The 26631-nt window shown below is 35.2% G+C and overlaps 4 protein-coding genes across 4 annotated transcripts in view; 3 read left to right on the forward strand and 1 right to left on the reverse strand.

The window, feature by feature from the left end:
- The window catches only part of LOC120626678 (suppressor of lurcher protein 1-like), a 377806-nt gene that overhangs the window by 159801 nt on the left and 191374 nt on the right, over positions 1-26631 (reverse strand). The window lies entirely within an intron of this gene.
- LOC120626682 lies at positions 3671-6582 on the forward strand. Its single transcript, XM_039894298.1, has 3 exons — positions 3671-3773; positions 5399-5584; positions 6169-6582. Exons 1-3 carry the CDS (start codon positions 3729-3731, stop codon positions 6430-6432), a joined length of 495 nt encoding a protein of 164 aa, XP_039750232.1. The 5' UTR covers positions 3671-3728; the 3' UTR covers positions 6433-6582.
- LOC120626683 lies at positions 11190-13715 on the forward strand. Its single transcript, XM_039894299.1, has 3 exons — positions 11190-11296; positions 11652-11846; positions 12957-13715. Exons 1-3 carry the CDS (start codon positions 11249-11251, stop codon positions 13002-13004), a joined length of 291 nt encoding a protein of 96 aa, XP_039750233.1. The 5' UTR covers positions 11190-11248; the 3' UTR covers positions 13005-13715.
- Positions 18861-21411, forward strand: LOC120626684. Its single transcript, XM_039894301.1, has 3 exons — positions 18861-18991; positions 19748-19924; positions 21286-21411. The coding sequence occupies exons 1-3, from the start codon at positions 18947-18949 to the stop codon at positions 21316-21318; spliced, it is 255 nt and encodes an 84-aa protein (XP_039750235.1). The 5' UTR covers positions 18861-18946; the 3' UTR covers positions 21319-21411.

Consider the following 26631-nt stretch of genomic DNA (forward strand, 5'->3'; position numbering starts at 1 on the left):
TCTCCTAAGGCGCATACGCGACAATAGAAAAAGGGTGAAAAGGTTGAAGCGGCACTCACATTAGCGCCAGTACTTGATACGCCCTAGTTTCCGGCTCGGAAGTCAGCGTGTACACGTTCCGTACACTTCGTTTTATGTTGAATTGTGATAACTAAATCATTATCAACGTCCACTGCTGGGCATGTATAGTGATTTAGGTCTTTATTGATAGGAAATGTAGTATTATTAATTTAACTTTACCCAAATTTCGTTAAGATCTGGAGAGTATTATGGGAGATAGAGTACAATCATCCATAGCAGATAGCCAAACTAATCACATAGGCTACCTATTACGTACAGACATGTCACATTTAAGATAGTGTGACTGTTACTTATCAATTATACTTATAAACGAATGGTAGTAATGATGTTTATTTGTTTGTTTGTTTTTATTCTTTATTGCACAAATAAATATTTACAATTAAATTTGACGGCCGATTGGCGCAGTTTGCAGCGACCCTGCTTTCTGAGCCCAAGGCCGTGTGTTCGATTCCCACTACTGGAAAATGTTTGTGTGATCATTTTTTATTTATTGAATTTAGTCAGTTAGGTTTTTCGGAGCGATTTCAACCCTCCAAGATCTTTTGTTTTTAACTTCGTATTAACATGTTGTGGATGGTCTACCGACACAGCTTCTACCAGTTATAGGTCACCACATTATCTTGAAAGGGTTTATGTTTTTTGTAGAGGTTTTTAAATTCCACGGTTTCTGACTCTTTATAACTCTTTGTATATCGTCTTTGGGTTTTTTGGTACAAAGTAGCCACTCCAAAAATCCACAGGTCCTGCGAGCCCTGTGACCAAATAAAAACTCTCCCATGCTCGTTCAACTTCGCAACTCAAAAAATGTGGATAAATGGATTACTTCGGATCAGCGCATTTCTGTTTTGATCACGTGAACGATAATCATAGGGCTCGTCCGTTTAGTGACTCTGATATTTTTATCAGCCCAAAGATAACAACATACTTTAGTAGTAGACTTTTTGTTACAGATCTCGTCCGGGGAATGCTACCATGATGCTTATTTCTGCCGCTAAGCAACATTGTCGCAATGTTGTTTTCTGGTCTGAAAGACGATGCTGCCGGTCTGCCGATTTTAATCAACATAGATTTTGTTTTGAAGATCGGTAAAAAATTGAAATGTAGTGAGAAATATTTAGAAAAGAATATAAAAAAAATAAATGAAAGATTGTTTCTTTTCTTATACATAAATACTAAATGAAGGGAAGGAATTAAAGGCTCCTGGAATTGTATTAGATTTTATTCCTTCAGCGACATATACGGTGACTAAATAGAATAGAACTGTTTGACTATAGAAATTGAAAAAAAAAGGTTGGAGCGGCACTCACATTAGCGTCCGTGCTTGATACGCCCCAGTTTCCGGGTCGGAAGTCGCCGTATATGCTCTTCGTTTTGTGCAATAACCTCAAAAAGCGTGAAAAAAGCTGCCCAAAAGGCACTTATGTTATTAAAGTTATATTTTTATTATGTTTATATGTTTTGTTGACATTATTATTGTATCTGTAGTACGAGCTGTTAAGCTAAGACCCGCATATGTATCTGCCACGTAGAACTTGAGTTCTTTTAAAGCAAGAGTGAATAGGCATCAAAGCAAGCACGCTTCGACCTATCTCTTACTAGAATTTATTATCACCAGTGGGCCAAATAATCCGAAAATAAATAGTTTCGGTTATTATTTAACACCACGAGAACTGTTAGTTTTCCCAGGATAAAAAGTATCCAATATCCATTCCCTGGATGCAATTTATCACAACGCAAAATTTATTGGCTAAGCTTATATATCGGGTTACTATAGTATTACATATCGGTTTAACTTTATGTCATGGTCACTTGTTATAGATGTACATATAAGGGAATGTGTTAAATATTGTACAAGTTCTTACTGTATATGGTGAATATGTATATTGTTAGTGTCCTTAATAAATTAATAAATAAATAAATAAACTTTGAAGCCATGAATAGGCAATAGAGACTAGCTCTAACTATCTTTAAAGCTGGATTTTTGTGGACATAAGTTACTTTCGGTATTAAATCTTTTCTACGTCTCCCGGATTCAGGACTTATATCATCAAGATCAACCTCAAATAGAAAAACCGACATACGTGGTACTTTCGCATTAAAAAAACATGGTTTTAATATGGATAACATCTGTATCTATACTTATTCTATACTAATGTTATAGAGGGGTAAATTTGTGAGTTTGTCTGTTTGTGAGTTTGTGAGATTGACGGAGGTAATCTCTGGATCTTCTGAACCGGTTTTGAAAACTCTTTCACCAATATAAAGCCACATTTATAAGTTAACGAAAAACACTGTTTCTGTATTTTGTGCCAGTCTGATTGGTCTGATTTGTCATACGTACATAACGTGCTATTTTTAATTTCTAAAGTAGCGTAGAATGTACGCAGATTTTTCCCTCAAAGGGATGCAAAGATTTAAAACTGATGCCGCAGTCGCGAGATGAGGAGAGTCCTTAGTTAGTTACTAATTAAGATAGTGCTGAATTTTTTGGCAAATCTGATTCCGTTTCACTACGAGCTTTGCAAGAAATATTACAACCTTATGTAATTTAACCTTAAGTTATTTTATTGGAAAGGATCTTTAGGGAATTTATAATCTCTGTCTCTCTCTCTATTCTAGTCTGGAAGGCAGCTTCGGTCGTTGCTAGTTACAATTCCACCGACAAAGACGCCAAGCGGTTGAGCGTTTTTGTACGAAGCCGTCTATATGGTAGTAGCGTATGCAATTTATATGGTAGCTAATCCATAACCCGTTGTAGTGTTCTGTACATGGTCGCTTGGAAAGCGATTGGGGTTCGAGTGGAAGGGGGCCTAGATTCAGTAGGAAACAATGTAGTGCTTAGTATCAGGCTATAAAATATCTAAGCATTTCGATATTTAATTTTAATTTAATTTAATTTCGATATTAATCGATAGTTATGTGGGCAACTGTCCATAATATTATTATAAATGCAAAAGTGTGTTTCTTTGTTCGTTTGTTGGTTACTTTATGCCCTAAATAAGCAATCAATCGACCTGATTCTTGGCATAGAGTTGGTTGGAAGGACGGAGTGTAACTCTTAGCTTAGCTACTTTTTATCTCAAAAAAAAATTTGGTAAAAAAAAAAATAAACAATAGCGTTCAATGGCTATTATTTATTATAAAATCAACAATAGTAAAACACATTGATTGAAAATATTTTTTTTTATATGTAGGTACAACAGCGGATCCTGCCACAGACCTCGCTAGCAAAAAATTCGTAAATTCTGAATCCCGACAACCTAACTGCTGCAACTATACCTACCTAAGATTCTAATAAAAAGAGTGCAGAAGAAAACATTTAAAACGTGCAAGACCAGAATAATAACAGACACACGCACATCGCAATTTTATTTATAAAGATAAACCAAACATTTCTGAGTAAGCTGATATCTAATGAAAACCATTTGTTTTGACCTTCATACGACACACACAATTATGTTATCACTCGAAACTGTAATGGTTTACTAGAATAAGCGCATTTGCGTCCATTGGAAATGATAATCTTCTATGGACGTGACAATTTTCGTATTAAATAAACAGATAAAAAAGTCATGTATTTAAACAGGTACACCGGCAACCAGGTTTAGTATTTCGTTATTTGTGCAAGTTACATTTGTTTAGACGAAATGTACAAACATTACATTTTGGCTTTGGGCGCCATTTTCTGTTGCGTAAGCATTTTAATTGTTATTACATATTTTGTTTTCTGGGATTTACTTTCGACCTTTTGTCTCTTGATAACATGAGATTCTATTTTGTTTAAAAAATTAAAAATTCTTTTGAAAATTGTACAGAAGATGTTAATCGTCCAATTAACATTTATTATATTATATCACGCAAAATAAATTAACGCTCAGATTTTATTTCGTAGTACGGCCTTTGAGTAAACAAGTATTGATTAATTTCTCCGTCCGGTTCCCGGCTTTTAATCAGGGTCTACATTTATCCTGCTATTGACAGGCTACAGGTTTTTATACGAAGAGACTCCCAGTTAACCTCTTAAACCGATTAAGCATGATCGAGCCGTAATGTTTTGAAAAAATAGAATAGTAATTACCCTATTAAGCTAGTAATAGTCATCAGAAACCCAAAATGAAGATCCGTGAGTTGGACCAAAAAACTTCGCACATCGAAGTATGGGAATGGCAATAATTCGGTATTCCCATTCAGTTGCCAATTTGGGTAATTTTTTTCCTATCAGATCAATAAATTAATGAAACGCTATCGCCAAAAGTCTATAAAGTCAAGTCAAATAATTATTTATTCAAATAGGCACATAGATGGCACTTTCGATGCGTTGATTACATACAAAATGTGTTCATAGCAGTAATGATAGTAATGATTAGTGATGGCGATAACGACATTCGTAAACTTAGGACGTCAGCTACGAGGGTGCCAAGCGCGCCCCGGTCTAAGATGAAGCCCACATCGATCTTAGCCGGGTGTATATAAGCAAAGGCAAAATAGTTTTTATAAAGCACAAAAGATATTAGTACATACCGTTTCATTAAACATAAGATAATAAATGAAAATAATAATAAGTTAAAAAAATACCTATCATTTTGAGTAGAGGTTATCGAGACTAGCGAGTAATTTTTTTATCTAATTTATAAGAAATTTGTGTTAATGCGTCAGAATAGTAAGTGTTCAATGAGCTCTTAAAGACATAAGTTATTCGGCAGATTAATGATAAATTAACTATTATCAACACATAATTGACCAATTTTGGTAAATTTTGTGTTCATAATAGTAGTAGAGAGTTTTGCGACAGAGCTCGTCCGGGGAGGAACCAAAGCTATGCCTATTTCTGCCGCGATGCAGCATTGCTTTCAGCAGCAATGCGGTCGCTCAGCAGAATTGCTGTCGTCAAGTATCGTTTTATTTAATTAGAATTTCAACCACTAGTAAAATAAAACCCAGAAAGTTGTTTCGTTAAAGGAGGAATTTATTAAAGCTCATCGACTGCTTATCTACAAGGAACAACGACGATAGTTTCCCAACAAAGACTGTTATATAATTTCAATTTGACAGCCGATTAGCGCAGTGAACTTTCTTTCTGAGTCCAAAGCCGTGGGTTCGATTCCCACAGCTGGAAAGTTTTAGTTTGATGAACATGGGTGTTTTTCAGTGTATGGGTGTTTATCTGTATACTATAAGTATTTATGTTTATTTTATTTATTAAAATATTTATCGGCTATTTTAGTACCCATAACATAAGATACGCTTACTTTGGGGCTAGATGGTAATGTGTGTATAGTGGTATTATATATTATTTATCTATTAGTTCTTTCTTCAGGCACAATGCTTACCGCTCGACGCTACTCACAGCGAGTCAACATCGACCAGCCAACTTCATTTGGTTGTGAACAACTCGACACAATCCACAAATTATCACCTCACGCCGGTGATGAGTGAACTGGAGAATATAGATCAGCAGATAGACGACCAACTAAAAGCAATACTACCGTACCTTAACTTCTTTGTAAGTCCTTTTACTTAATAACTATTCGCAACTTCTTCATCGAATCATCAACAATTTATTGAATGATCTAAGTTTTCCATCACATTGTTAATTAGTAAAATGGGTAAAATGGATCAAAAGATAGACCAACTTAAAGCATTATACATAATATCGGATCTCAACAACCGAGACCTGGACTAACCGAGTTTTCCTTTTCCTTTCCTTTTTTTAACGCACAAGTCTCTGAAAAATAATGTACTTAATACCCTAATTTTGAAGAGAAGTTATACTGGGGCTGTTGAATAGTTTGTGACTCTAGGGCACCGAATAAAGATAGCACGGGATCGCGTGGCTATGCAGTGGAATATTTGTGTGTGTGTAAAATGTACTGTGTTATCTCAATGAAGATCTATTACATTTGGTTCCCTGAGCATCGCCGACCATGTTTTCTTCGACAGATAGATCCAGTCTCAGTCATAATCGTTACCTTAAAGTCCCAGTTCATAACCTAGCAATTTATTAGCGTGCCAGTGCGCTTCAGAGCAGAGTGGTGGTTCCAAGCTCCAGCAATAGGCGACGTTAAAGTTTTTTTCATATCGTTGCAGTTTGATTCGTTACTCGGTCAACCAAAATCCGCAGATGAGGACGACTGTATTAACGACATGGTGATTGAGCTGGTCCCAGATGAAACTGCATCACCTTCAACAACTTCGACAGACAATAAATCAGATCAGAAATCTGAAGATAAGTCTGCGACAAATCCTGACACAGCTAATACTAAGGAAAATGCCAATGACAAGCCTCTACCAAAACCTGATGCCGATTCCACCCCAGATAAAGCAGCCAAAAAGATTCAGTCAAATTCTTAATTGATACTGTACACAATTTCGACAGTCCGCTTTCCCAATTTACGGATACGCATGTCTAAGATTTTACTTTAATTTTTATTTATTATTTAACAGCTGCCTGAATTAAGAAACAATGCAGATATATTCATAAATAGTTTTTATCTATTATTATATCTCTTTTTATTTTATTTATACTTTTTCAGATTGCTTAACCTCTCCTTCATTAAATGAAAAAAAATATACCAATACTATGAAAAGTTTGTTTTATTATGAAACTAAGCAAAAATAAAGTGTTTCAGTATTCTCTATTAACATAAATACATTTTTTTTTAATAACTTTTTATTTCTCGCTTAGTTGTCATTAAATGACGTAGAACAAAGAATATATTATTAGATACAGTTTCATTAAGCATAAGCTCATAAATGAATATAATAATAAGTTAAAAAAAAGTTATTACTTTGAATAGAGGTTATCGCGACTAGCGATAATTTTTTTTAAATCCAAATTATAAGAAATTGTTGGCCGTTGTATTTGACGGCCGATTGGCGCAGTGGGTAGAGACCCCTGCTTTATGAGTCCAAGGCCGTGGGTTCGATTCCTACAACTGGAAAATGTTTGTGTGATAATGATTTTCTGTGTTATTATATATAGTTATATATATAATATTCATATAATCACCCAGATATATATATTTAGGTACATTATTCATCAGTCATCTTAGTACTCATAACACAAGCTAACGCTTACTTTAGGGCTAGATTGCGATGTGTGTATTGTCGTAGTACCTATATTTATTTATGAAAAAAAAATTAAATTGTTGTAATCAAATTTATGTTAATGCGTTGGAATAGTGAGTGGTGAATGACCTCTGAAAGTCACAAGTTATTCGGAAGATAAATGATAAATTCGCTATTTTAAATACATAATTGTCCAAAATTAATAGTAGTAGTTTTATGACGGAGCTTGTCCGGGAAGAACCAACCCTATGCTTATTTCTGCCGCGAAGCAGCATAGCTTTCATCCTAGTTACCATCCTATCTATATCATACAGTTAGTCATTTTATAAAGAACTAGCTTTTGCCCTAAGCTTCACTCACGTTAAATTGAATTTTGATTTGGTAAATTTAAACTACAAAGGTTTAAAAAAACTGCAAATAGAAAAAAAAGGAATATAAATTACTTAGAAAATCAGAAACTTTCAAATAAATATTTATCCCCGGTTTGTTTGATGAATAAAGAAATTTTAAATTTGAATTTGAAATTTAAAGGGCGTGGTTGCTGGAGAAATGACAGGCTCATGTGCTAGTTATTGCTCCTACTTAACACCAAAGCTCTATCCACGGCAGCCATAACTTCTTGTTATAAAATAAATTCACCCCTCCCTGTGAGGGGACATCACAATTTGTAATTATTTTGAACACCGTAGAAGAGAAAGACCAATCACAATTCCTGTACAAAGTTCACCAAAGACCGATATTTGAACTATTTCCACAAAGCGCTCTACAAGAATCTAAACACTCGAAAAGCAACTATCCCTGAAGTCGAACAAATACCCAGTCGTATCTTCGTTTATTTTCGATTTATACGAACCCGAACTACCGGTATGCGGGATTGTCTTTAATCAGAAAAAGAAAATACTACATAGATGCAATATTAAAATATAACTATAATTACTTTAATCTCTACAAACCTGCCTTAGTTCAGAAACATTTTATTAATATCCGTGTCATAATGATCTGAAAAAGGTGTTTGAAAACACTAATAAAAATTATAAAGCAATGTGTCATCTCTTGTTTCAAACGTGTCTCTTTGAAAAAGTAGATCGAAACTGCAACGTTTCCTACTAGATGACGCTACAGTCGCTATAAGACTGAAGTGAAAGCCATATACTAATTTCAGCATCGACGGTAGGAGACCCGTGGCTTAATTGTATAAAGCGCTCAGGCCGGGATTGCCAGGTTCAAATCCTGTCGGTTCCGAAAATTTTTATATGAATTTTAAATTTATAAAATTGTACTTGTCCGCCATTTTTACTTTTGCCACGCATCATCAATCAATAGCCTGTAACATAGCTGGACTAAAGGCTTCTCCCAACGAGTGGGTTCGCCCATAATCACCATGCTGGGCGGACGACGGGTTGGCGATCACAGTAGATGGTAGTATTAGTACAGAGGAAGCGTACGACACCCTCGGATAGAGGAGGGGTGGTGACAAACGGTATTTTTATATGCCTTTGCCACACGAAATGCCACGCGCATAAACCTATAAAATTCGACATAGCAAATGAGTATTTATAAGATCACTAGATGTTGCCCGCGACTTCGTCTGCGTCTGTTTTTGTTTTTCGAAAGACATGTGGCATTCGATTTATATATTCGATATATTCGATATTTAGGATAGCTAAGCCTTAAATGACGGGTTTGCTGCCGTCCGCTGAGGAGTTGTGTCCTCTATCTCCAATCGCATTCATCAGATCTACACCAATTTTGGGCAAAATTAAACAGACATTATAACCTCTAAAGTACAAAAGCATTATTTAAATCGGTTATCATTTGACGGGGTTATGGTGTAAAATCGTCAAACACCTTCTACCCCTCTCCCAAAATAACTGAGCTTAATTTCGGGATGAAAAGCATTCTATATTAATTCTAATATCTTCAGAAATATGTGTACAAAGTTTCATGATGATCGGTTTAGTAGTTTTCACGTGAAAGCGTAACAAACAAAGTTACTTTCACATTTATAATATTAGTAGGGATGTGGATACCAAAAATCGTATAACGTAGCTACCATTTTGACAGCCGGTTGGCACAATCGGCAGCGACCCTGCTTTCTGCGTCCAATGCCGTGGGTTCAATTCCCACAACTTAGTTTAACGCTAGTTTAACGCTTAGTTGTCATTAAATGACGTAGAACAAAAAAGATATTGTTAAATACCGTTTCATTAAACATAAGCTTATAAATGAAAATAATAAAAAGTTAAAAAAAATAGTTATAACGATGAATAGAGGTTATCACGGCTAGCGATAATTTTTTTTAATCTAAATTATAGGAAATTGTTGGCCGATTGGAGCATTGGGTAGCGACTCTGATTTCTGAGTCCAAGGCCGTGGGTTGAATTTCCACAACTGGAAAAATGTTTGTGTGATAAACATCAATGTTTTTCAGTGTCTGGGTGTTTATATGTATATTATTAGTATTTATGTATATTATTCATCAGTCATCTTAGTACCAATAACACAAGCTAACGCTTACTTCAGGACTATATTGCGATGTGTGTATTGTAGTATATGTATAAGTATTTTTGTGTATTATATTCATAAAAATATTCATCAGCTATCTAAGTACCCATAACACAAGCTACGCTTACTTTGGGGCTAGATGGCGATGTGTGTAGCGTTGTAGTATGATTTATTTATTTATATAAAGGTCCTACCTTTAACAATGCTACACAAATGGGTAGGGACCGCACCTTATGTAGGGATGACATAAATATTAGATAGCCATTTCTGCACCTTTATAAAAATAAAGGAAATGGTCGCTGACTGATTAAATTTAAATTTATTTATAAATTAAATTAAATTTATAAATTTATTTATTCATAGTGGTGAAAACATTACAAATACCAATTTAACATAATTTATCTAAGTTACAGTTTCTTTTTCAAATGATGCAAAATATAATAAATTAATTTAAAATGGTTGAACCAAAAACTAAGCTAAAATCTTGCAATTTTGTGGTATAGCTTTTGGATCTCTTCCTGATAGAAGGTATCCGTTATTGCACATAATAATTTATAACTAAGTGTTACAATTTCAAATAATATAATTGAAAAAAATTGCAAACTATTATATTTATTGAATCAATTAATTTTTTTTTTTTTTTTTTATTTGAGTTAAGTTTATTGAGATATAATATATAGGTTATTTAATAAGTGTGGCGAATTGGGTGTGTATAGGTGTGGGTGTATGTGTATGGGTGTTTGTGAGTGTGTGTTTGTGTGTGTCTGTGCATGTGTGTGTTTTGCGTGCGTGTGTAAGGATAGGTTTAAATATTGATACGGTTAAATTTTATCTGGTAATTCTTAAAAGCTTTTCCGTTTTATCGTAATCTAGTGTTTGATTAATTGAATGACTGACGGATCTTTCAACAGCTGAAACCACTGGGGCTGAATTTGCGCATAAGGTTAGCTAATATTACTTATTTATTTATTTATTTAAACTCTTTACTTGTACATCACTACACAGTTAGGAAAATAAAGGACGAATAGAGAGGAAAACAAAAAACTAGAGTAGAATACAAAAGGCGGCCTTACCGCTTAAAAGCGATCTCTGCCAGGCAACCTTAGGATTAGGAGACAACAAGAGCGAGAACAAATAGGTGGTGTAAAATTATTATAAACCTGCATTCAAATAACTACATACGAATACATAAACAAAATATACACAAATAAAAACATAAAATAAAATATTTATATCAAATAAATATAAAAATACTTAGGTTTCCGCTAAGAGGGAATTAAAGAAAAATTGTACCCTAAAGGGACAGAATAGAAGCAAAATATTTATATTCATAGCAGAAATCATAACAAGGTTATTTCGAGTTAGCTCTTATAATCGAGGGCAAAAGCAAAAGTATATAAGTACAATTCTATCCTTGGTACATGTTTAGATTTGATGAATTATGAAAACAGGATGTATCTTCATTAATGTGTGGTCTCTTGTTATTTACACAGTATAAAGTACAAAGTAAATTAATCTTACAAGGTACATAAGGAAAAAATCACAAGAGAACGCTTACATTGTCATTAAATCTTTATGTTGAAAGGACACTAGCATGGAGTGGAAAAATATAATTTTATTTAGTCTTCTACTCTTTGGCCATGTAAGTCACTTGAAAAATTAGTTTTTATACTATGATTATTATTTTATAGTATGTTTAGTTTTAATGTTGTGGATATGAGTATTAAACCGCCGATAGCCCTTTCCTTCCGGAGTGCGATCTTGGGATAGATTATTATTAGTTAATAATTAACACTTAAAATTTAATGTATACTTTGACGATCGAGTGGCGTAGTGGGTAGTGACCCTGATTTCATAGTCTAAGACTGTGCGTTCGATTCCCACAACTGGAAAAATGTTTTTATGGTGAACACGAACGTTTTTCAGTGTTTTTCTGTAGATAATAAGTAATTTTGTTCTAGACTTTAATAAATAAAATTATATCTATGTCTCTTTAGGTTTACGGATTTGTCACACAAGACGTTACTCAAGCATCGCCTCCCAATATACTGGAACCGGTGAAACGGAACATAAATCAATTCCGAGAATGCCTCGACCAGTCACTGGCTCTGGCAGTGGACCAGGTCAACGTGAAACAACTACAGCCCGCCTTCGATGCCCTCGGGGACCAACTTAATAGGTTTTCCAAAGCGGTAAGCGGGAGCCAAAATTTTAGAAATAATTCTTCATTGCTGATCTCTTTTTTCGTTTTGCACGCCTCATAAGCGAAGCGTTCAGGTGGGTATTACTGTCAGTTTTCGCACACTCTTTGACACAGATTGATTCTCCAACTTAGAATGTTACTTTTGTTATTCTTTATTGCTTTTATAAGTGAATATAAATAGACAAATGTTGAGATAAAACACTATTTGTAACACTCATGATATTATTAAATATCTTTTTATAATTAAACTAATTAAAAAATTGTTTAAAAAAGTTCTGCCTTGGACGTCCGTGGGTCTGTATGTGCAGTACTCGTATCTTGTGGTCACGATAACGAGCGAAATACTTCACTTATCGAGTTGTTTTTTTTATAGGCTTCAGTATTTTGAGGATTAGAAACCTATTACTTTTCACGGTATAATTAGATGTAGTTTAATTATTATTTACAAATAATCTCAATTTTTTTGTAATGAATGAGATTATGAGGCGTGCTCTTTTGGATTTTGCAACTATTTATCAATTTAACTATGTAAATTTTACAAAGCTGGAAGTAGGAAGTTTTAATGCTGTAAGTCTTGATAGCCTAGTAGTTAGGATTGCGCCTTCAATATCGAACGCCGGAACTCGCCTCTAATTTTTCAATATTATGTGCGCACTTTCTTTAACAATGAACGAAAACTTCATGGGGAAACCCGCAAGCTTGTAAGTGCTCCATAATGTTCTCAAAGGCGTTTGAAGACCACAAAACCGCACTTGACCAGCTTGGTGGACTACGCCCTGCACCTTTCTCATTGCAGAAGGATACCAGTGCCAGGGCACAAGTGGCCGGTAATGGGTTGATATGATGATGATGAAGCTTAGGGCACATTTTTTTTATAGGAAACCCACAGCTTCATCCGCTTATTCCACTTTTTTTTAAATCGCAAAGTAAGGTTACTTTTCTGAAAAATTTCCCCCACTCTGAAAGCTAAGCAAGCTAAAGCTTGTTTTACATCGTCAAATTGTCCGCTAGAACGAATCAGTACTGACTGTTTCCAGCGGCTATTAACCGCAACCGCGAGTGATAGAAATCATGATGAAATGTTATGTTTTATTTTCAGTTCGAAGCTCTTACTGCGTCTCCTGATAGACCAGCACCAACGTTGTGAAACAAGCATGAAATGGAACGTATTAAGGTGGTTACGTGGAGCAATGTAGTGCAGTGGCGTTAGTTGTATGCACTAAGACGCCTGACGCAATAAAAGATAGAAAATCTCCAGTACGAGTTATTAAAACTTAGGGGTATGATTTTTGTAACTCACGCAATGCCTTTTTATTATAGTATTAATGGACGGACCAAGCTGATGGCACACCTGGTGGTAAGTGGAAAACCATCGCCTATAAACAGAGCAACACTTCACAGGGCATGCAAGGAAAACGTTTTGCAACATGCCGCCCGTGTCTATCAATTTGAGACGACGGTGTCATGTGCCTAATAATTACACGCCCTTCAGTCCGGCATACACAGCATATAACACAGCATTGCAATGATGCTGCTTAACAGCAGAAATAACCATGCCGATAGTACTTCTCCGGACGAGCTCTAAAGCTTTAAAGTTTTTTGTAACTCATACCAGAGATTATTTCCATTTTATTACATCTTGACCGCAGCGTGCATACACTATTTGCACGCCACTGAGCTCGTGTACCTATTGTATTGACCACCACGAACAGTAAAGTTATAGAATGTCTTTTCAGCGCCCCTTAGGTATCTCCTAGGCTAGCCTTTTACAACGTTTAAGTATATATGTGGATTAATATATAGTATTATATAAATACCAAAAAATATGGTTGACATTATTTACGGCAGCCATTCGTAATCAGCGGTGGTTTTCTACGATTCTTTTACGTGAGTTTTACGTTACACAATTTGTGTGCCGCGCGATATCACACTATCATCTAAACCTAGCCTTATGTAATTATAACTTTAATATTGTTTAAAGTATTAAAACATATATAAACTGCTTTTACTTATTGCCAATTAAACTGTTAGGGTAGTGATTTAAACATACATTTTTTCGCAACATATTTTGCAACATATTACCTACTTTGCTGTAAAAAATATAGTATTTGTTATACGCTGTCAGTTTCAAAAGTTTATAGAATTGAAGTTTTTAAATCTAAGACCAAAGTTTCATAACCATAATATGCTAACACAATATGTTGTAAGAGAACTCTATAAATTATCTGTGATGTAAATTGAAATATTGACATAAATACATACACAAAAAATAGAACGAAAAATGTGTCGCAATCCAAAGTGTACCCCAAGGAACCCGTTGTAGTAAAAAAAGTAATAGTATTATCGGTCGTAAAAAATATGCTAAAATCCAAACAGCAAGTTTGTCAAATGTGCATGACAAATTTCTAAAACAAAAATGGCTCACACAAACAAAATCCTTTTCCCCTCTCGTCTCTATTTGTTTAGGAATTTATATTAACACAAATATAATTCAAACCTCTAGTATGCAAAGAAAAAGGAACGGATTTGTCCTGAACAAATACTGCGGCGGATAAAAGGGTAAAGATTGGCCGTGCTCTATCACGGTACGTAATATAAGGTTTGCTAAATAATAATAATTATTGCTAAGAGTATTGGATTGCAAAAAACACAGATAATTGAACTTAGTGCCTATGTTTAGAACATGTATAATATTTAATACTGGTTCGAAACGTGCACACTCACCGTATCTCAACTGTAACTGTTACTTTTTTCTCTAACCCTTTTCTTGGTTTGGACTTACTTACTTTTACTTATGCACTTTTTATAACCAACTCAGGAGAAGTTCCTAGAGCTTTAGAAATAACAGACAACAACAACAGGAGATGTTGACTTTACAATGATAAGATTTTGGGTTAATTCAGTGATATTTTACAGTTTAATGCTCGAATACACCTTTGTCAATTTGTTTAAAAAAATTATCACATATTGGTAAAACTAACCAGAACTGCACGTGATTTAACGTGATTCCCGGAAAAGGCAGTGGACGATGTCAATTTCCTATCTCCAAGCTCGTACACATATTGTGACAGTTGTTTTTTTTTTAAATACTTTAATAACCTAAACCTAATAAAATCTTATATCTCTTCAGATATTTATGTTATTTTCCTTCTTCCTTGTGTGAGCTTTGTCTTCAGCCGTCGCCGTGACGGCAGCCAGCCGTCTTCTTTATCTGAGCGCAATAATTATAACCCTGTCAACTTTCCCATAGGTTAGACTCGTAGAAGTGCTTGCATTAAGTTTCACCTATAAAGGTACAGGTTTCTTTATATATGTTATAGTGAAATGCAGAATTAATGGAACATGCCAACTAATAAACATAAAACTGAAAAAAAAAATTTTAAATAACCTCAGCAATATAATACACTTTTTTGTGGTATTAGATAACCAAAACAGTGACGTATAGGAGAACTGAACTTGATACCTTTTACTTTGAAGGTGACAACGAGCGCAATAACAAAAACGTAAAGGTAGTTTTTATAGGTCCGTAGTAAATAGAAAAGAATGGTTGTATAGTATCTGGCCTCGCTTTTTGTCGAGACAATAGGTCTCTGTGTGTATTCTTCCGTCTAAATAGATGGGATTGTTCTGTGTAGATATTTTATAATCGACTTTTTTTTCAAGTCCTAGGTTACAATTACATTGGAAGGCCCATAGTGGTTGAATTATTTTGAAACTATACTTACTGGATGTTTTCTGTACATTATATATATATTGAAAATTTTCATGAGGGAAGCTAAAATATCGATATAGACAAAGTAATGAACATATAGACATCTGACATTAAAAATACAAGTATGGATTTATTTTGTGGCTCAGTATATTTTCTGGGGTTCTCAAAGAAACTTCGACAACTAAATTGGGAATGATTGGTATTACTATCTAATCACAAATATACGTTCTGTTACTGGCGGGCGTGGTGACAAAGGCATGTTGGTACGGTCAGGGGGTATCGACAAAATGTTTTGTGCCTAAAACCCAGCTCGCTCAATAGAAGTAGGTACAACCACAGGTTATCATTTATTAACAAAGTTTTATCATCGAGAACCTCACATGTTTAATTTTATTATAATAATGATGTTTCATATGAAAATACGCACGCAAGCATACGCAAAATAAAAATAATAAGTATTAGTCATCGGTATTACTTTGTGGTTTCTAAAGAGTTTAGATTGCACCAAAAGACACTGCGGCTGTACATAACGTGACGAGTATTTGAAGTAGCCGATGCTGTCCTTCAGCGTAAGTTGGCAGCCGCTTTGTGTCACCTTTGCAAAAACCTTAAAGCTTGTATTGAGATTTTATTAACAAAAAAACCCCACAACTAATGATAATATTTATAGCCTGACCCGGAAGTTATAACCCAGAATCTCGTAATCCTTAGTCCAACATTAACTACAAGACCAATGAGGTACGGTTTGAATACTAGATAATATTTTATCATTAGAAAGACGAATCTAAATCAACAGACAAGATAATATAGGGTAACATATTTTACGGACGTTTCTCTGCCATTGAAAGCCCAAACGGTCGAAGGAGATTTATATGTTTATTGTAAAAGTGGGCAACTTCTATTGCCAAGGGTTGCCATCGTATTAGGTATCATAGCTACATTGATATTAATAAAATACCAACTGTTATCCGTAATGTATGTCTGTTTGCTAGTTTCTTTACTGGTTTGTTTGTTACTTATGTTTGTCTTAACTGCAAAACATATCCTAATGCAATTAAGCACACACATCTATCCTGGAAATAGACACCAGATAATATTCATGAGATAATATTTGCCTATTTTCATCATCTCAGACTCAGCTATCAAGAATATGAAATTTTTATAAAACATAACAAAGGAAAAAATTGTATTAAAAAAAAAGTCTTTACCGTATACTCCAGCAATAAAATATATTGTTGTCTTATCAGTCTGTTTTACTTGTAAATTTAACGTAACTTCTTTTGTGTGTAAATACTTTGGGTGCAAATTCTGCTAGTAACTTTATTTCGTACTGCCGATTCAAAAATAGGGGTGTTGTTATTTTATGAGGGATGTTATCAACTTGTGTATCTGACTCCCAAACGAATTGCCCGTTTTTAATGCGGATAGAAATCCGATGAGATCGCGATGTGCTTTAGCTTTATTTTTGAAAATATGTATCTATTTTGGCATTTAGAAATGCTTATTTGCTTTGTATCGGTATCTCTATCTATCTATCTATATATATATATATATATATATATATATATATATATAATAAGTATATATATATATATATATATACATAAAAGAGAAAGCTTTTGGGTATGTTCCGTATAGGCTCCGAAACGGCTGGACCAATTTCAATGAAACTTTCAGGGAATCTCCGGATTGACCTGGCGAGTAATCCTGTAAAGTTTGGTGACGATCGGAGCACTCCTATTTTTGAACTGTCATACAGCATTTATTTACTATGATAATATTCAATTGTTGGGTGTACATGGGTTTAGATAAAGATCTTCACCCGCTCGAGAAGAGAATAGAAGAGAATGAATACGGAGAGAAATAAATGATTTAATATATTATGAGACTTCAATAAAAAATTTAATGATGTAAGTTTATTGTTTAAATAAAATAAAGCAAAATCTAGCCCGGCGAAGCGAGCTAGGTACGCTAGTAATTAATAAAAATTAACAGACCCTTGCAGGGTACATTTGCTATGATCTATTCGTTCTTAAGCCTATTGTAGTCGACCACTCTGTGAAGAATGGGTAAATAGGCCAATTTCTAAACTACACAGGGTAACCGGGATTTCATGATCCAATTAAGTCAAAATATGCTAGCCAACACCACTCACCAGCATATTTTTCGTAAACAAAATAACTATTCGAAATGAGTACGCATGTACCTTATACCTAACCAATATTGGTTCAATAGGGACCGAATTAATGGTGACTAGATAATTATGAGAGTGTAGTTACCTACTCCAACTAGCGGTAATTGCTAAACCATTTATTAATTGTTGTTTGTGTTTACGGTTAAAACGCATAGACTAAAGTAAAATGATAGATGAAGCACTCCTAAGATTCTAAATTTATACCCTTCATCTTGCATATATATATTTATATATAGATATACTTCTGAATCTAAAGTTTATCTCTTTCTCTAGTCTGGAGTCTTTTTGACTTCATACGATTATTTGCACTTGTTATGCTTTTTTTGTAGAATCGAAAAAGAATCTAAATGTGTAGAGAAGTGTCTTTGTTGAGCTAGCTAAACGAAATTGCTATTACTCTTTTTCCAAATCTCTATTTGGAAAAAAAACGAAATTGATGTTACTGCAATTTCGATTTTTTTTCGATTTAACGTTTAGATTTAACGTTAAATCTTTATTGACTCTCATTTGAAATGTGCCCGTGATGGATTCTACAACATCGTATTCTTAATAAATTATTGTCTTCCCAAAAAAATATTGAATCACCACAATATTTATAAATAAAAATTCCTCACAAAACCCAATTTTTGAAATTCAGGATCTAATTGGCACTTCTTTTTATTCCTCTACAAGTTAGCCCTTAACTACTAAGAAGGTAACAGGCTTATCTGTTAGGGGGAAGGTAGTGGTATGGTATATTAAAGCCTTACAAGTAATGGTTTTCTACGCAACATCGTACCTGGACATTAAATCGTTTTCCTGTACGTCTTTGTTGGTAGGGTAGAAACCAGCCACTGTCAAAACCACTCCAACCAGCAAAAAGTCAAAGGAATTAAGAAATTATAAAGTCACAAACTACTCCCGCTGGGGAGCTTGAATCATACGGTCACAAGGCTTCCTACTGCACAAGGGAGATTGTTATAAACTGGACCGGGCTGGAAAATAACTGGTTAATTTAGCCGTCCGTTTGCCGTCTATTTTATTTCTGTAGTCTGTGCTAAAAAGTGACCTCTGGTCAGTGATAAGGCGGGCAAATACGACGACCTTATTATAATATAGAGAGCGCAGAGACAGCGGTGCTAAGAACACTTTTGTGTGTGATCCTGAGCAGTGCTGTGCAGCCGCGATCATTATAAACAACAAGATGAACAAGCTCCTGATAGTACTTCTGGCTGTATGCCTTGTCAGCGTGAGTATTTTTGTTACTATTAATTATCTACAAGCTATTTTATGAATTTTAAATTTCCCATAGATATTTTTTTATTGAAAACTATCTACTGCGCATTGTTAGTCCTCGTTTACTATGGTTTCTTACTAAACCCGTGGGAACCGTTTTTTTCTGGGATAAAAAGTAAAGTATGTTACCCCATCTTTTAAACTAACACTATGACAAAAACCAAGTTGATATGTCGCTTAGTTAGGACGCACAGGAAGCACAAAAAAAACTGACACACTGACACTAATTAACCAGTATTATTAATGCAAAAGTGTGTCAGTTATTTAGAGTGGCTTTCTGAGTCCTTGGCCGTGGGTTCGATTCCCACAACTGGAAAATGTTTGTGTGTATAGTATAAGTATTAAAATTATATTTATAAAAATATTCAACAACTATCTTAGTACCAATAACACAAGCTACGCTTACTTTGGGGCTAGATGGTGATGTGTGTATTGTCGTAGTATATTCATAATAATAGTTAGGATTATATACGCTAGACAGCAATCACAGCTTTGTAAGTGACAATGCAGCCTAAGGTGGATACGTTTTTGTAATCTTCTCTCAAATCTCAATGGCTGTTAGAAGTTTGAACGAATTGTTGCTTTAAAAACAAACGAGATCATTTAAATTTTACTGACGGTGCGAGTATTTTTGATTGAAAGCGTTTAAGTAAGGGTACAATTACAACTTTCGTGACGTGACCTTTATTAATCATATTTTTATGGACAGGTTCATGCTTTTGTGAAACGTGACACCGCTGAGGCCACACAGACCAACGGGCTAGCCAACTTTGGAAAGGAATTAGCTGATCTCTTTGAAAAATCTAAGTCCGAATTCGACAAGACCTTCAACCCTGACAAGTTAAAGAAGGACTTTTCTGCATTGGTTGACCAGATAAGTGGAATGGTAAGTTTTTGTTTTTATGAATAAAAACTTTTAAACCTTTACGATTGATGATATTTTCTGGAAGAAAATATAACTTAAAGGGCAGGAGAAAGAGCCATCTTTGGAAGTTACATATTATATGGCCCTCATTTGTAAAAACTTCGAGATCGCGATGTTGGGTCTGGTGACGCCATCTAGTTTGTTAAAGTGGAGACTTTATGTATCTAATACAAATCGCATCTCGATGTGCTATTGTCTCGAGCATTCGATAACTCTCATGACATCGCGAACTTGTCATTTTTTTATAGACAAATTTTTCTTCAATATCATCGTCATTATCAACCCATTAAAGGCCCATTATAGGGCATGAGTCTACTCTTAGAATGAGAAGAGTTAAGGCCTTAGTCCACCTTGCTTGTCAAGTTAGGATTGTTTGATTTCACTTTTCTCCCTCTCAGGCATGCGGGTTTCTTCACGATGTTTTTCTCCAACGTTAAAGCAAGTGATATTTTATTGTTTGAGACGCATTATATAACTCCGAGAAGTTAGAGATGCTTGCTGGGTATTTAACTTGATCCCTCAAAAGGGAAACTGAAATCTTACCCGCTTTCACTATTCCCTTTTCCTAGCGACTATTTTGTTGTATTTCATTGGACAACAAAATAATAATAAGTTTTTGTCAAATTTCCATTTACCTTTAATGAAATATTTCTGAGGGGTTGTCTGGGAGAGATCGCTTCAGGCAGTTAAGCCATCGTTCACATATAGCTTTTATCATCTTATTTCTCTGTATATTTATGAAGTAGTAACTACACGTAATCTCACTAATATTATATCTCTTGAAAGTTTGTGAATGTTTGTATGTGTCTTTTTGATGATGCTAGACCAATTTTGAAGAGACTTTAATACAGGCTCATTTTATTTAGAAAATCCACCCCTAAATGACTGAAAGGGGTTATCTACTTATTTATTTACTCCGGTTTAGGGGGTTTAAATATTTTAGTATAAAGCTTGGCTTTCCTATACTATCCGCCATTTTCAGATTTATATTAATCATACCTATTTGTATGGCATCCATACAAATAGGTATTATATGATAATTAATCTTCTAAAGTGAAGTTTCAGAGGTAATAATTTATGTATCGTTCACCGGTAGACTTCAGTAAACAAAACTTACTTACTTAAAAATTAATTAAGCTTACGAATTAGAACTATAATATATTTCCATGGCAATTCTCTGGTGGTATACCTTTGCTCTAAAACCCCGGTGAAAATAACAGTGTCAATTGAATAGCTAAGTTTAAATATTCAAAGCCCCTTTGGAACATTCTCCTTTTTTTTACATTTAATTGGAGAGGTCTGATTTTTTTTTTTTTTTTCAGGCACAACAAAAACCAGATGCTCCTAAGGCATAAATTTCAAAATAAATAAAGCTGTATAATTCCTACCCATATATACGGAATTGGTTACAATAAAATCGAGATTAATAAATTATAAAATTATTTAAATTTTGTTTTATTTTTAATTTAAGAAAAAAAATTCAAACTCTAACTTAGTTTTCATAGTTCTTAAATCATGTAATCGTATTTAGCCTGATCAATGCTTAATACTGCATACAGACTTTCGCTCTCAAAGGTGGCGAAGGTTATAGAGGTTAAGCCCACTACGCTGCTCCAATTTGGCGGGTTGTGTAAAACCAAATTGATGCTCTGGAGATGTGGGTGGTGGAGACGAATAGAAGTGACATGGACCGAATTTCGTACCAACATCTCTATACTCCAAGAAATCGACATTGAAAAACGTCTTTCAGCGTTAGTACAGAGTCGCATCTTAAAATTCTTCGGGCACGTCTCCCGGCTTGAGAGTGACTCCATAGAGCGTCTTGTCGTGCAGGGCAAGGTGGAGGGCACTAGAGGTCGAGGAAGGTCACTCATGCGATGGACCGATCAGATTAAGTCTGCTGTGGGTGGCCCTTTGCACGAGTGCGACAGGCTTTCGGCCAGCCGAAAGAAGTGGCGGATGCTTGTGGGGCGTGTGACATCTGCCCTCAAAGACGCTTCATGATGACCACGACCACTCTGACAAGAGTGTTACGACAAAGAAGAAGAAGTAAAACCAACGTTGGTATCGCTTCAATGTGCATCCAGAGAGGTGAATCCGGGTACTATCCGGGTACCATCCTGGTTAGTATAGTGAATTAACTGACTAAAAACCTAAAACCTACATACGTGAGGGGGATTTGACTTTGAGTGTACCACCGGGTGAGACTGCAGTCAAGGGCTAACTTAGTGGAATTAAAAAAAATACTAAATCTTTTATGCGACTCGGCTATCGAATCTACGACCTCGTGAACGCAAGACCGTAAAACGCTAATCAACAGACTGTGATAGTTGTTTTAACATAAATTGAGATAACGATAATATATAAATTCAAAATAAAAAGAAATCACCGTTTTCAATAGAATTTACATTATTCTACTAGTCAAATCCATTCATTTGATCCAATGTTGTATATGTAGGCCTATCACTGGTACGAAAGAAGCATTCATATATATGTATGTTTACATAATTACCAACGAATACACCTTTCAAACAAAAAAAACGATATCAAAATCGGTTTATCCGTTCAGGAAATACGATGCCACAGACAAAAACACACACATACGTCAAACTTATAAGACTCGCAGGGTGATTACGTATCTCTCGACAGCAATGCGACAGGCGTAAATCTTGCAATCACTGGTGTCAAACGTCACTTTACCATACAATAAATAAACAAAAGTGACGTTTGAAAGCAGTGATTGCAAGAAATACGCCTGTCGCATTGCTGTCGCTTGATACGTAATCACCCTGTCGGTCGTTTTTGCGTTGGAGATTTAAAAAAGAAAATTCACCTCGCTCATTGCTTTACAAATAGGCAAGTTTCTCAAATACCTTGAACTTAAAATGCGATAAGATGCGATAAGTTGATAAAATATGGATAACTTGGAGTTATACTGTTTGTGACACTAGCTTGAACTTGCTTATTAACATAAATTAGTGATAAGTTAGGAGATTAGGTCACAGAGTAAAGGGCAATTCAATACGATGACATATACTGTTTATATTACAAGATTAAAGCTATATCTAACTATCCTAATGACACATAAATTATGGATGGTATAATAAACAGAGTATTAAATAAACGTTAATTACATTCGTATGTTTTCTTATTAATATTTAATAACTCAAATACAAAATTAAAATGGCCATTATGAATCTGTCATTGTGAGGTGATAACTAAGTTTGCGTTAAATTAAAAGTAAAGCTGGGTAGTAAGCTGAAGGGTAAGCTAAACCAAAACTATTTTAGCCGGGTATTCTTTTTCTAACACCATCTCACAGAATATTAATCATCTTTAGATATGGAGTTAGAGCAATAATTAATAGCAAACTTTGTGATCGTTTATTTATTATTTTTCTATAAGTTTACGTTTTATATAAACTTTCAACGATTTCATCCGGTAATTTGTTATAAAATAATATAAAAAAACTAGCTCTACCCTTGCTTTATCCACGAGTTTTATTCCTACCACCTACGTGTCTCAGTTTTGGTCTTGTAGCCGTGGCTTGTTCGCGCCTTATCGACACAGCACTGTTGCCAAGCTATTTAGCGTACCACAGTGCGTATGTCACGGAGAAATCGCTTAGCAAAACGGGCTCCGCTCTCATCTCTCGCATGATGGGAATTGATTGTAAAATGTTGAAAGAAAGCTGAGTTTCTTGGCCGCTTCTTTTCTGTGGAGTCTACCACACTACGGACCACCCACTTACAAAGAGACTTGAGGTTTCAAAAGTGCTTATAAAGTGGGCCTTCTTGAAATGTCTTCTAGAAACCTATAAATTTAGAGAGAATTTAACATTTTTTATTATATATTTTCATTTTTTGGCAACGCCAAAATGTATCTGACTCAATAAAGCAAGGCGATAAAAAATAATCACCACGACGTCACTTGTAACGGTTTTGGACGTGGAGAACAAAGGCGTGGCGCAAAGTGTAAATCTGCGAAAAGCTAGAAACGGACTGAGTAGCTCAAATGGGATCAAACCTGGCTTTGTAAGGCTGGCTTATCGGCACCCTCCTTGCATATTAAAGCCACCTGCCCACTTTGGCGACCGGCGAGAATATTTTATTAGATAATAAAATAGCGTGGGATATTCGAATACATGAAAATTGTGCACGTAATAAGTTTAGGTACGAAACATAAATTGGTATCAATTTAATTTTATAGCACTTGCGGTTATCAGTTGTACCTAGTTGAGCTTTTTGTGTTCGTCCGGGGAAGCGCTACCGCCAAATTTTACACGTTGTTTGGTAATACTTTTCTTTTTTCATGTACTTTTTGTGGTGTGGTAATAAAAGTATATTAATTCATTCATTTATACCGCCATGCTTATTTCAGCAGCAAAGCAGCATTTCTAGTGTAATCGCAGACACATGAGGCTTAAAACCTATGTGTCAGGTTAATGGACTCCTTCCATCTGCTCTCCGTAAATTATAACTATAATAAAATGATAGTCATCAGTAGTTTAGACGGCTCACTGCGAATGTATTCATGAATAAATAAATAAATATACTACTACAATACACCCATCGCCATTTAGCCTTAAAGTAAGCGTAGCTTGTGTTATGGGTACTGAGATAGCTGATGAATATTTTTATGCATATAATACACATAAATACTTATAATATACAGATAAACACCCACACACTGTAAAATATTCATGTTCATCACACAAACATTTTCCAGTTGTAGGAATCGAAACCACGGCCTTGGACTTAGAAAGCAGGTTCGCTGCCCACTGCGCCACTTGGCCGTCAAATAAATTGGGTTGGGGAATAAAGTGGGTGAAAGGCTTTCAAGCTTGTGAGGCATACTCCGACGAAATGTTATTCTTCGTAGGTTATACCTACCTATATGTATACTGATGTGAGCTATCGACAGATGGACAGACGAGCAGATTGACAAACGGACAAAGCCCTTTCAAATTCTTTCTGCCGTAACATTTCTTACGATGAGTCAACATCATCATCATCATCACATGAAGCTATTAACATCCCACCACAGGACACGGGTCTCCTCCTACATTGAGAAGGTAGACCACCACGCTGGCCCAGTGCAGGTTGGTGGACTCCACACACCTTTAAGAACATTATGGGGAACTCTCAGGCACGATGTTTTTCTTATCCGTTGAAGCAAGTGAAAGTTTTGTCGAGGTGCATGCTGGAATTTGAACTGGGCTTCCCCAAAGGGACGTCCTAACCCTACGCTATCAACGCTTTTATATTCTTCATATTATGTTTTTTTAAGAGGACCTGCTGGTAACCGGTCTGTGGCGGCGGCAACTCATATTATGTAAAAGCAGTCCAGAACCAATGAAAAGTGTATTTTATTCGGAACGATTTCGGCAAAACCAATACGGTTCTCCGTTTCACAGTGGTATCGTTGAGGATTCCCCACGTACTACGAACGTGTGTTAGACGAATGTACTTGGCCCGTATAAAACAAAACTTTCATGGTTCCTATTGCTAAGTTACTTGATCTCTTCAATTTCGACTTTAATGACTTACGAGCTTTATCCTTTCCTTATTTCGTATAAGTTCCTGTGAACAGAAATTGCTTTGGGAAGTTAGTACGTATTCCCTTTGTAAAGTTAAACTTATGCGTTATCTCAGACTAATATAAGTTATTAGTCTGAGAAAGCTTACGCAAGGAAACAATTATGGAAATTACCGATACTCTTTGAATAAGTTTTAACTTTAAGCACAGCTTTAATTTAACATGCATAGATCAATAGTTTTATGTCTTCCACCAGAATCTATTTATCTCATATTGTAATCGTATTTACCTATATATGGTTTTGCTTCTTTGGTTCATCCCAACATCTTTATCATTACCCACCCATTATAATCATGCCCGTTAGAAAGCAATGGTGAGGTCCAGGTTGGAGCACGCTTGCCTAGAAGCCTATTCACTCTAGCCTTTACCCAAATTATTCGTGGCAGGAAACACCGTTGCCGGGAAGGTGTTCCACATCTTAGCGTTGCGTATCAAAACTGTGGATAAAAAACATTTCGTGCGTGTTGATGGAATAACCACATAAGGACGGCCGATTGGCGCAGTTTGCAGTGATCCTCCTTTCTGAGCCCCAGGTCGTGGGTTCGATTCCCACTACTGGAAAATGTCTGTGTGATAAGCATGAATGTTTTTCAGTGTCTGGGTATATATATGTATATTTTAAGTATTTATGTATGTTATTCATCAAAATATTCATCAGGTTTCTTAGTACCCATAACACAAGCTACGCTTACCTTATTTATTATGGCTTATTGTCATGGTATATTATTAAAAAAAAAAAAAAAAAGTACGCCCCCGCTCACAGTGTCTCGCTGTTCTGTGGTAGAACGGGAAAGGAGGAAGGATTGCTAAGGTTAAGTATATAAAAAATTACTACTGGTTGGGTACAAATGAATAGTTATAGTGCGACAATCAAAATAAAGTCAAAATACCTACTCTAGGTATGCATAACAGAAGCATGCCACTTTTATTCAACACGTTTTATTTTTACAGAGCAAACGGAGCCGTTTGCCAAAGGAGCTATCTATCTATATGATAATCGAACAATCACTTTGAGCCATTTGTATGAAAATTTCAGGAGACCGTCACTGCAATGCATTCGAATTGCCCCG

Source organism: Pararge aegeria, chromosome 10 (assembly GCF_905163445.1).
Source record: "Pararge aegeria chromosome 10, ilParAegt1.1, whole genome shotgun sequence".
NCBI lineage: Eukaryota > Metazoa > Arthropoda > Insecta > Lepidoptera > Nymphalidae > Pararge > Pararge aegeria.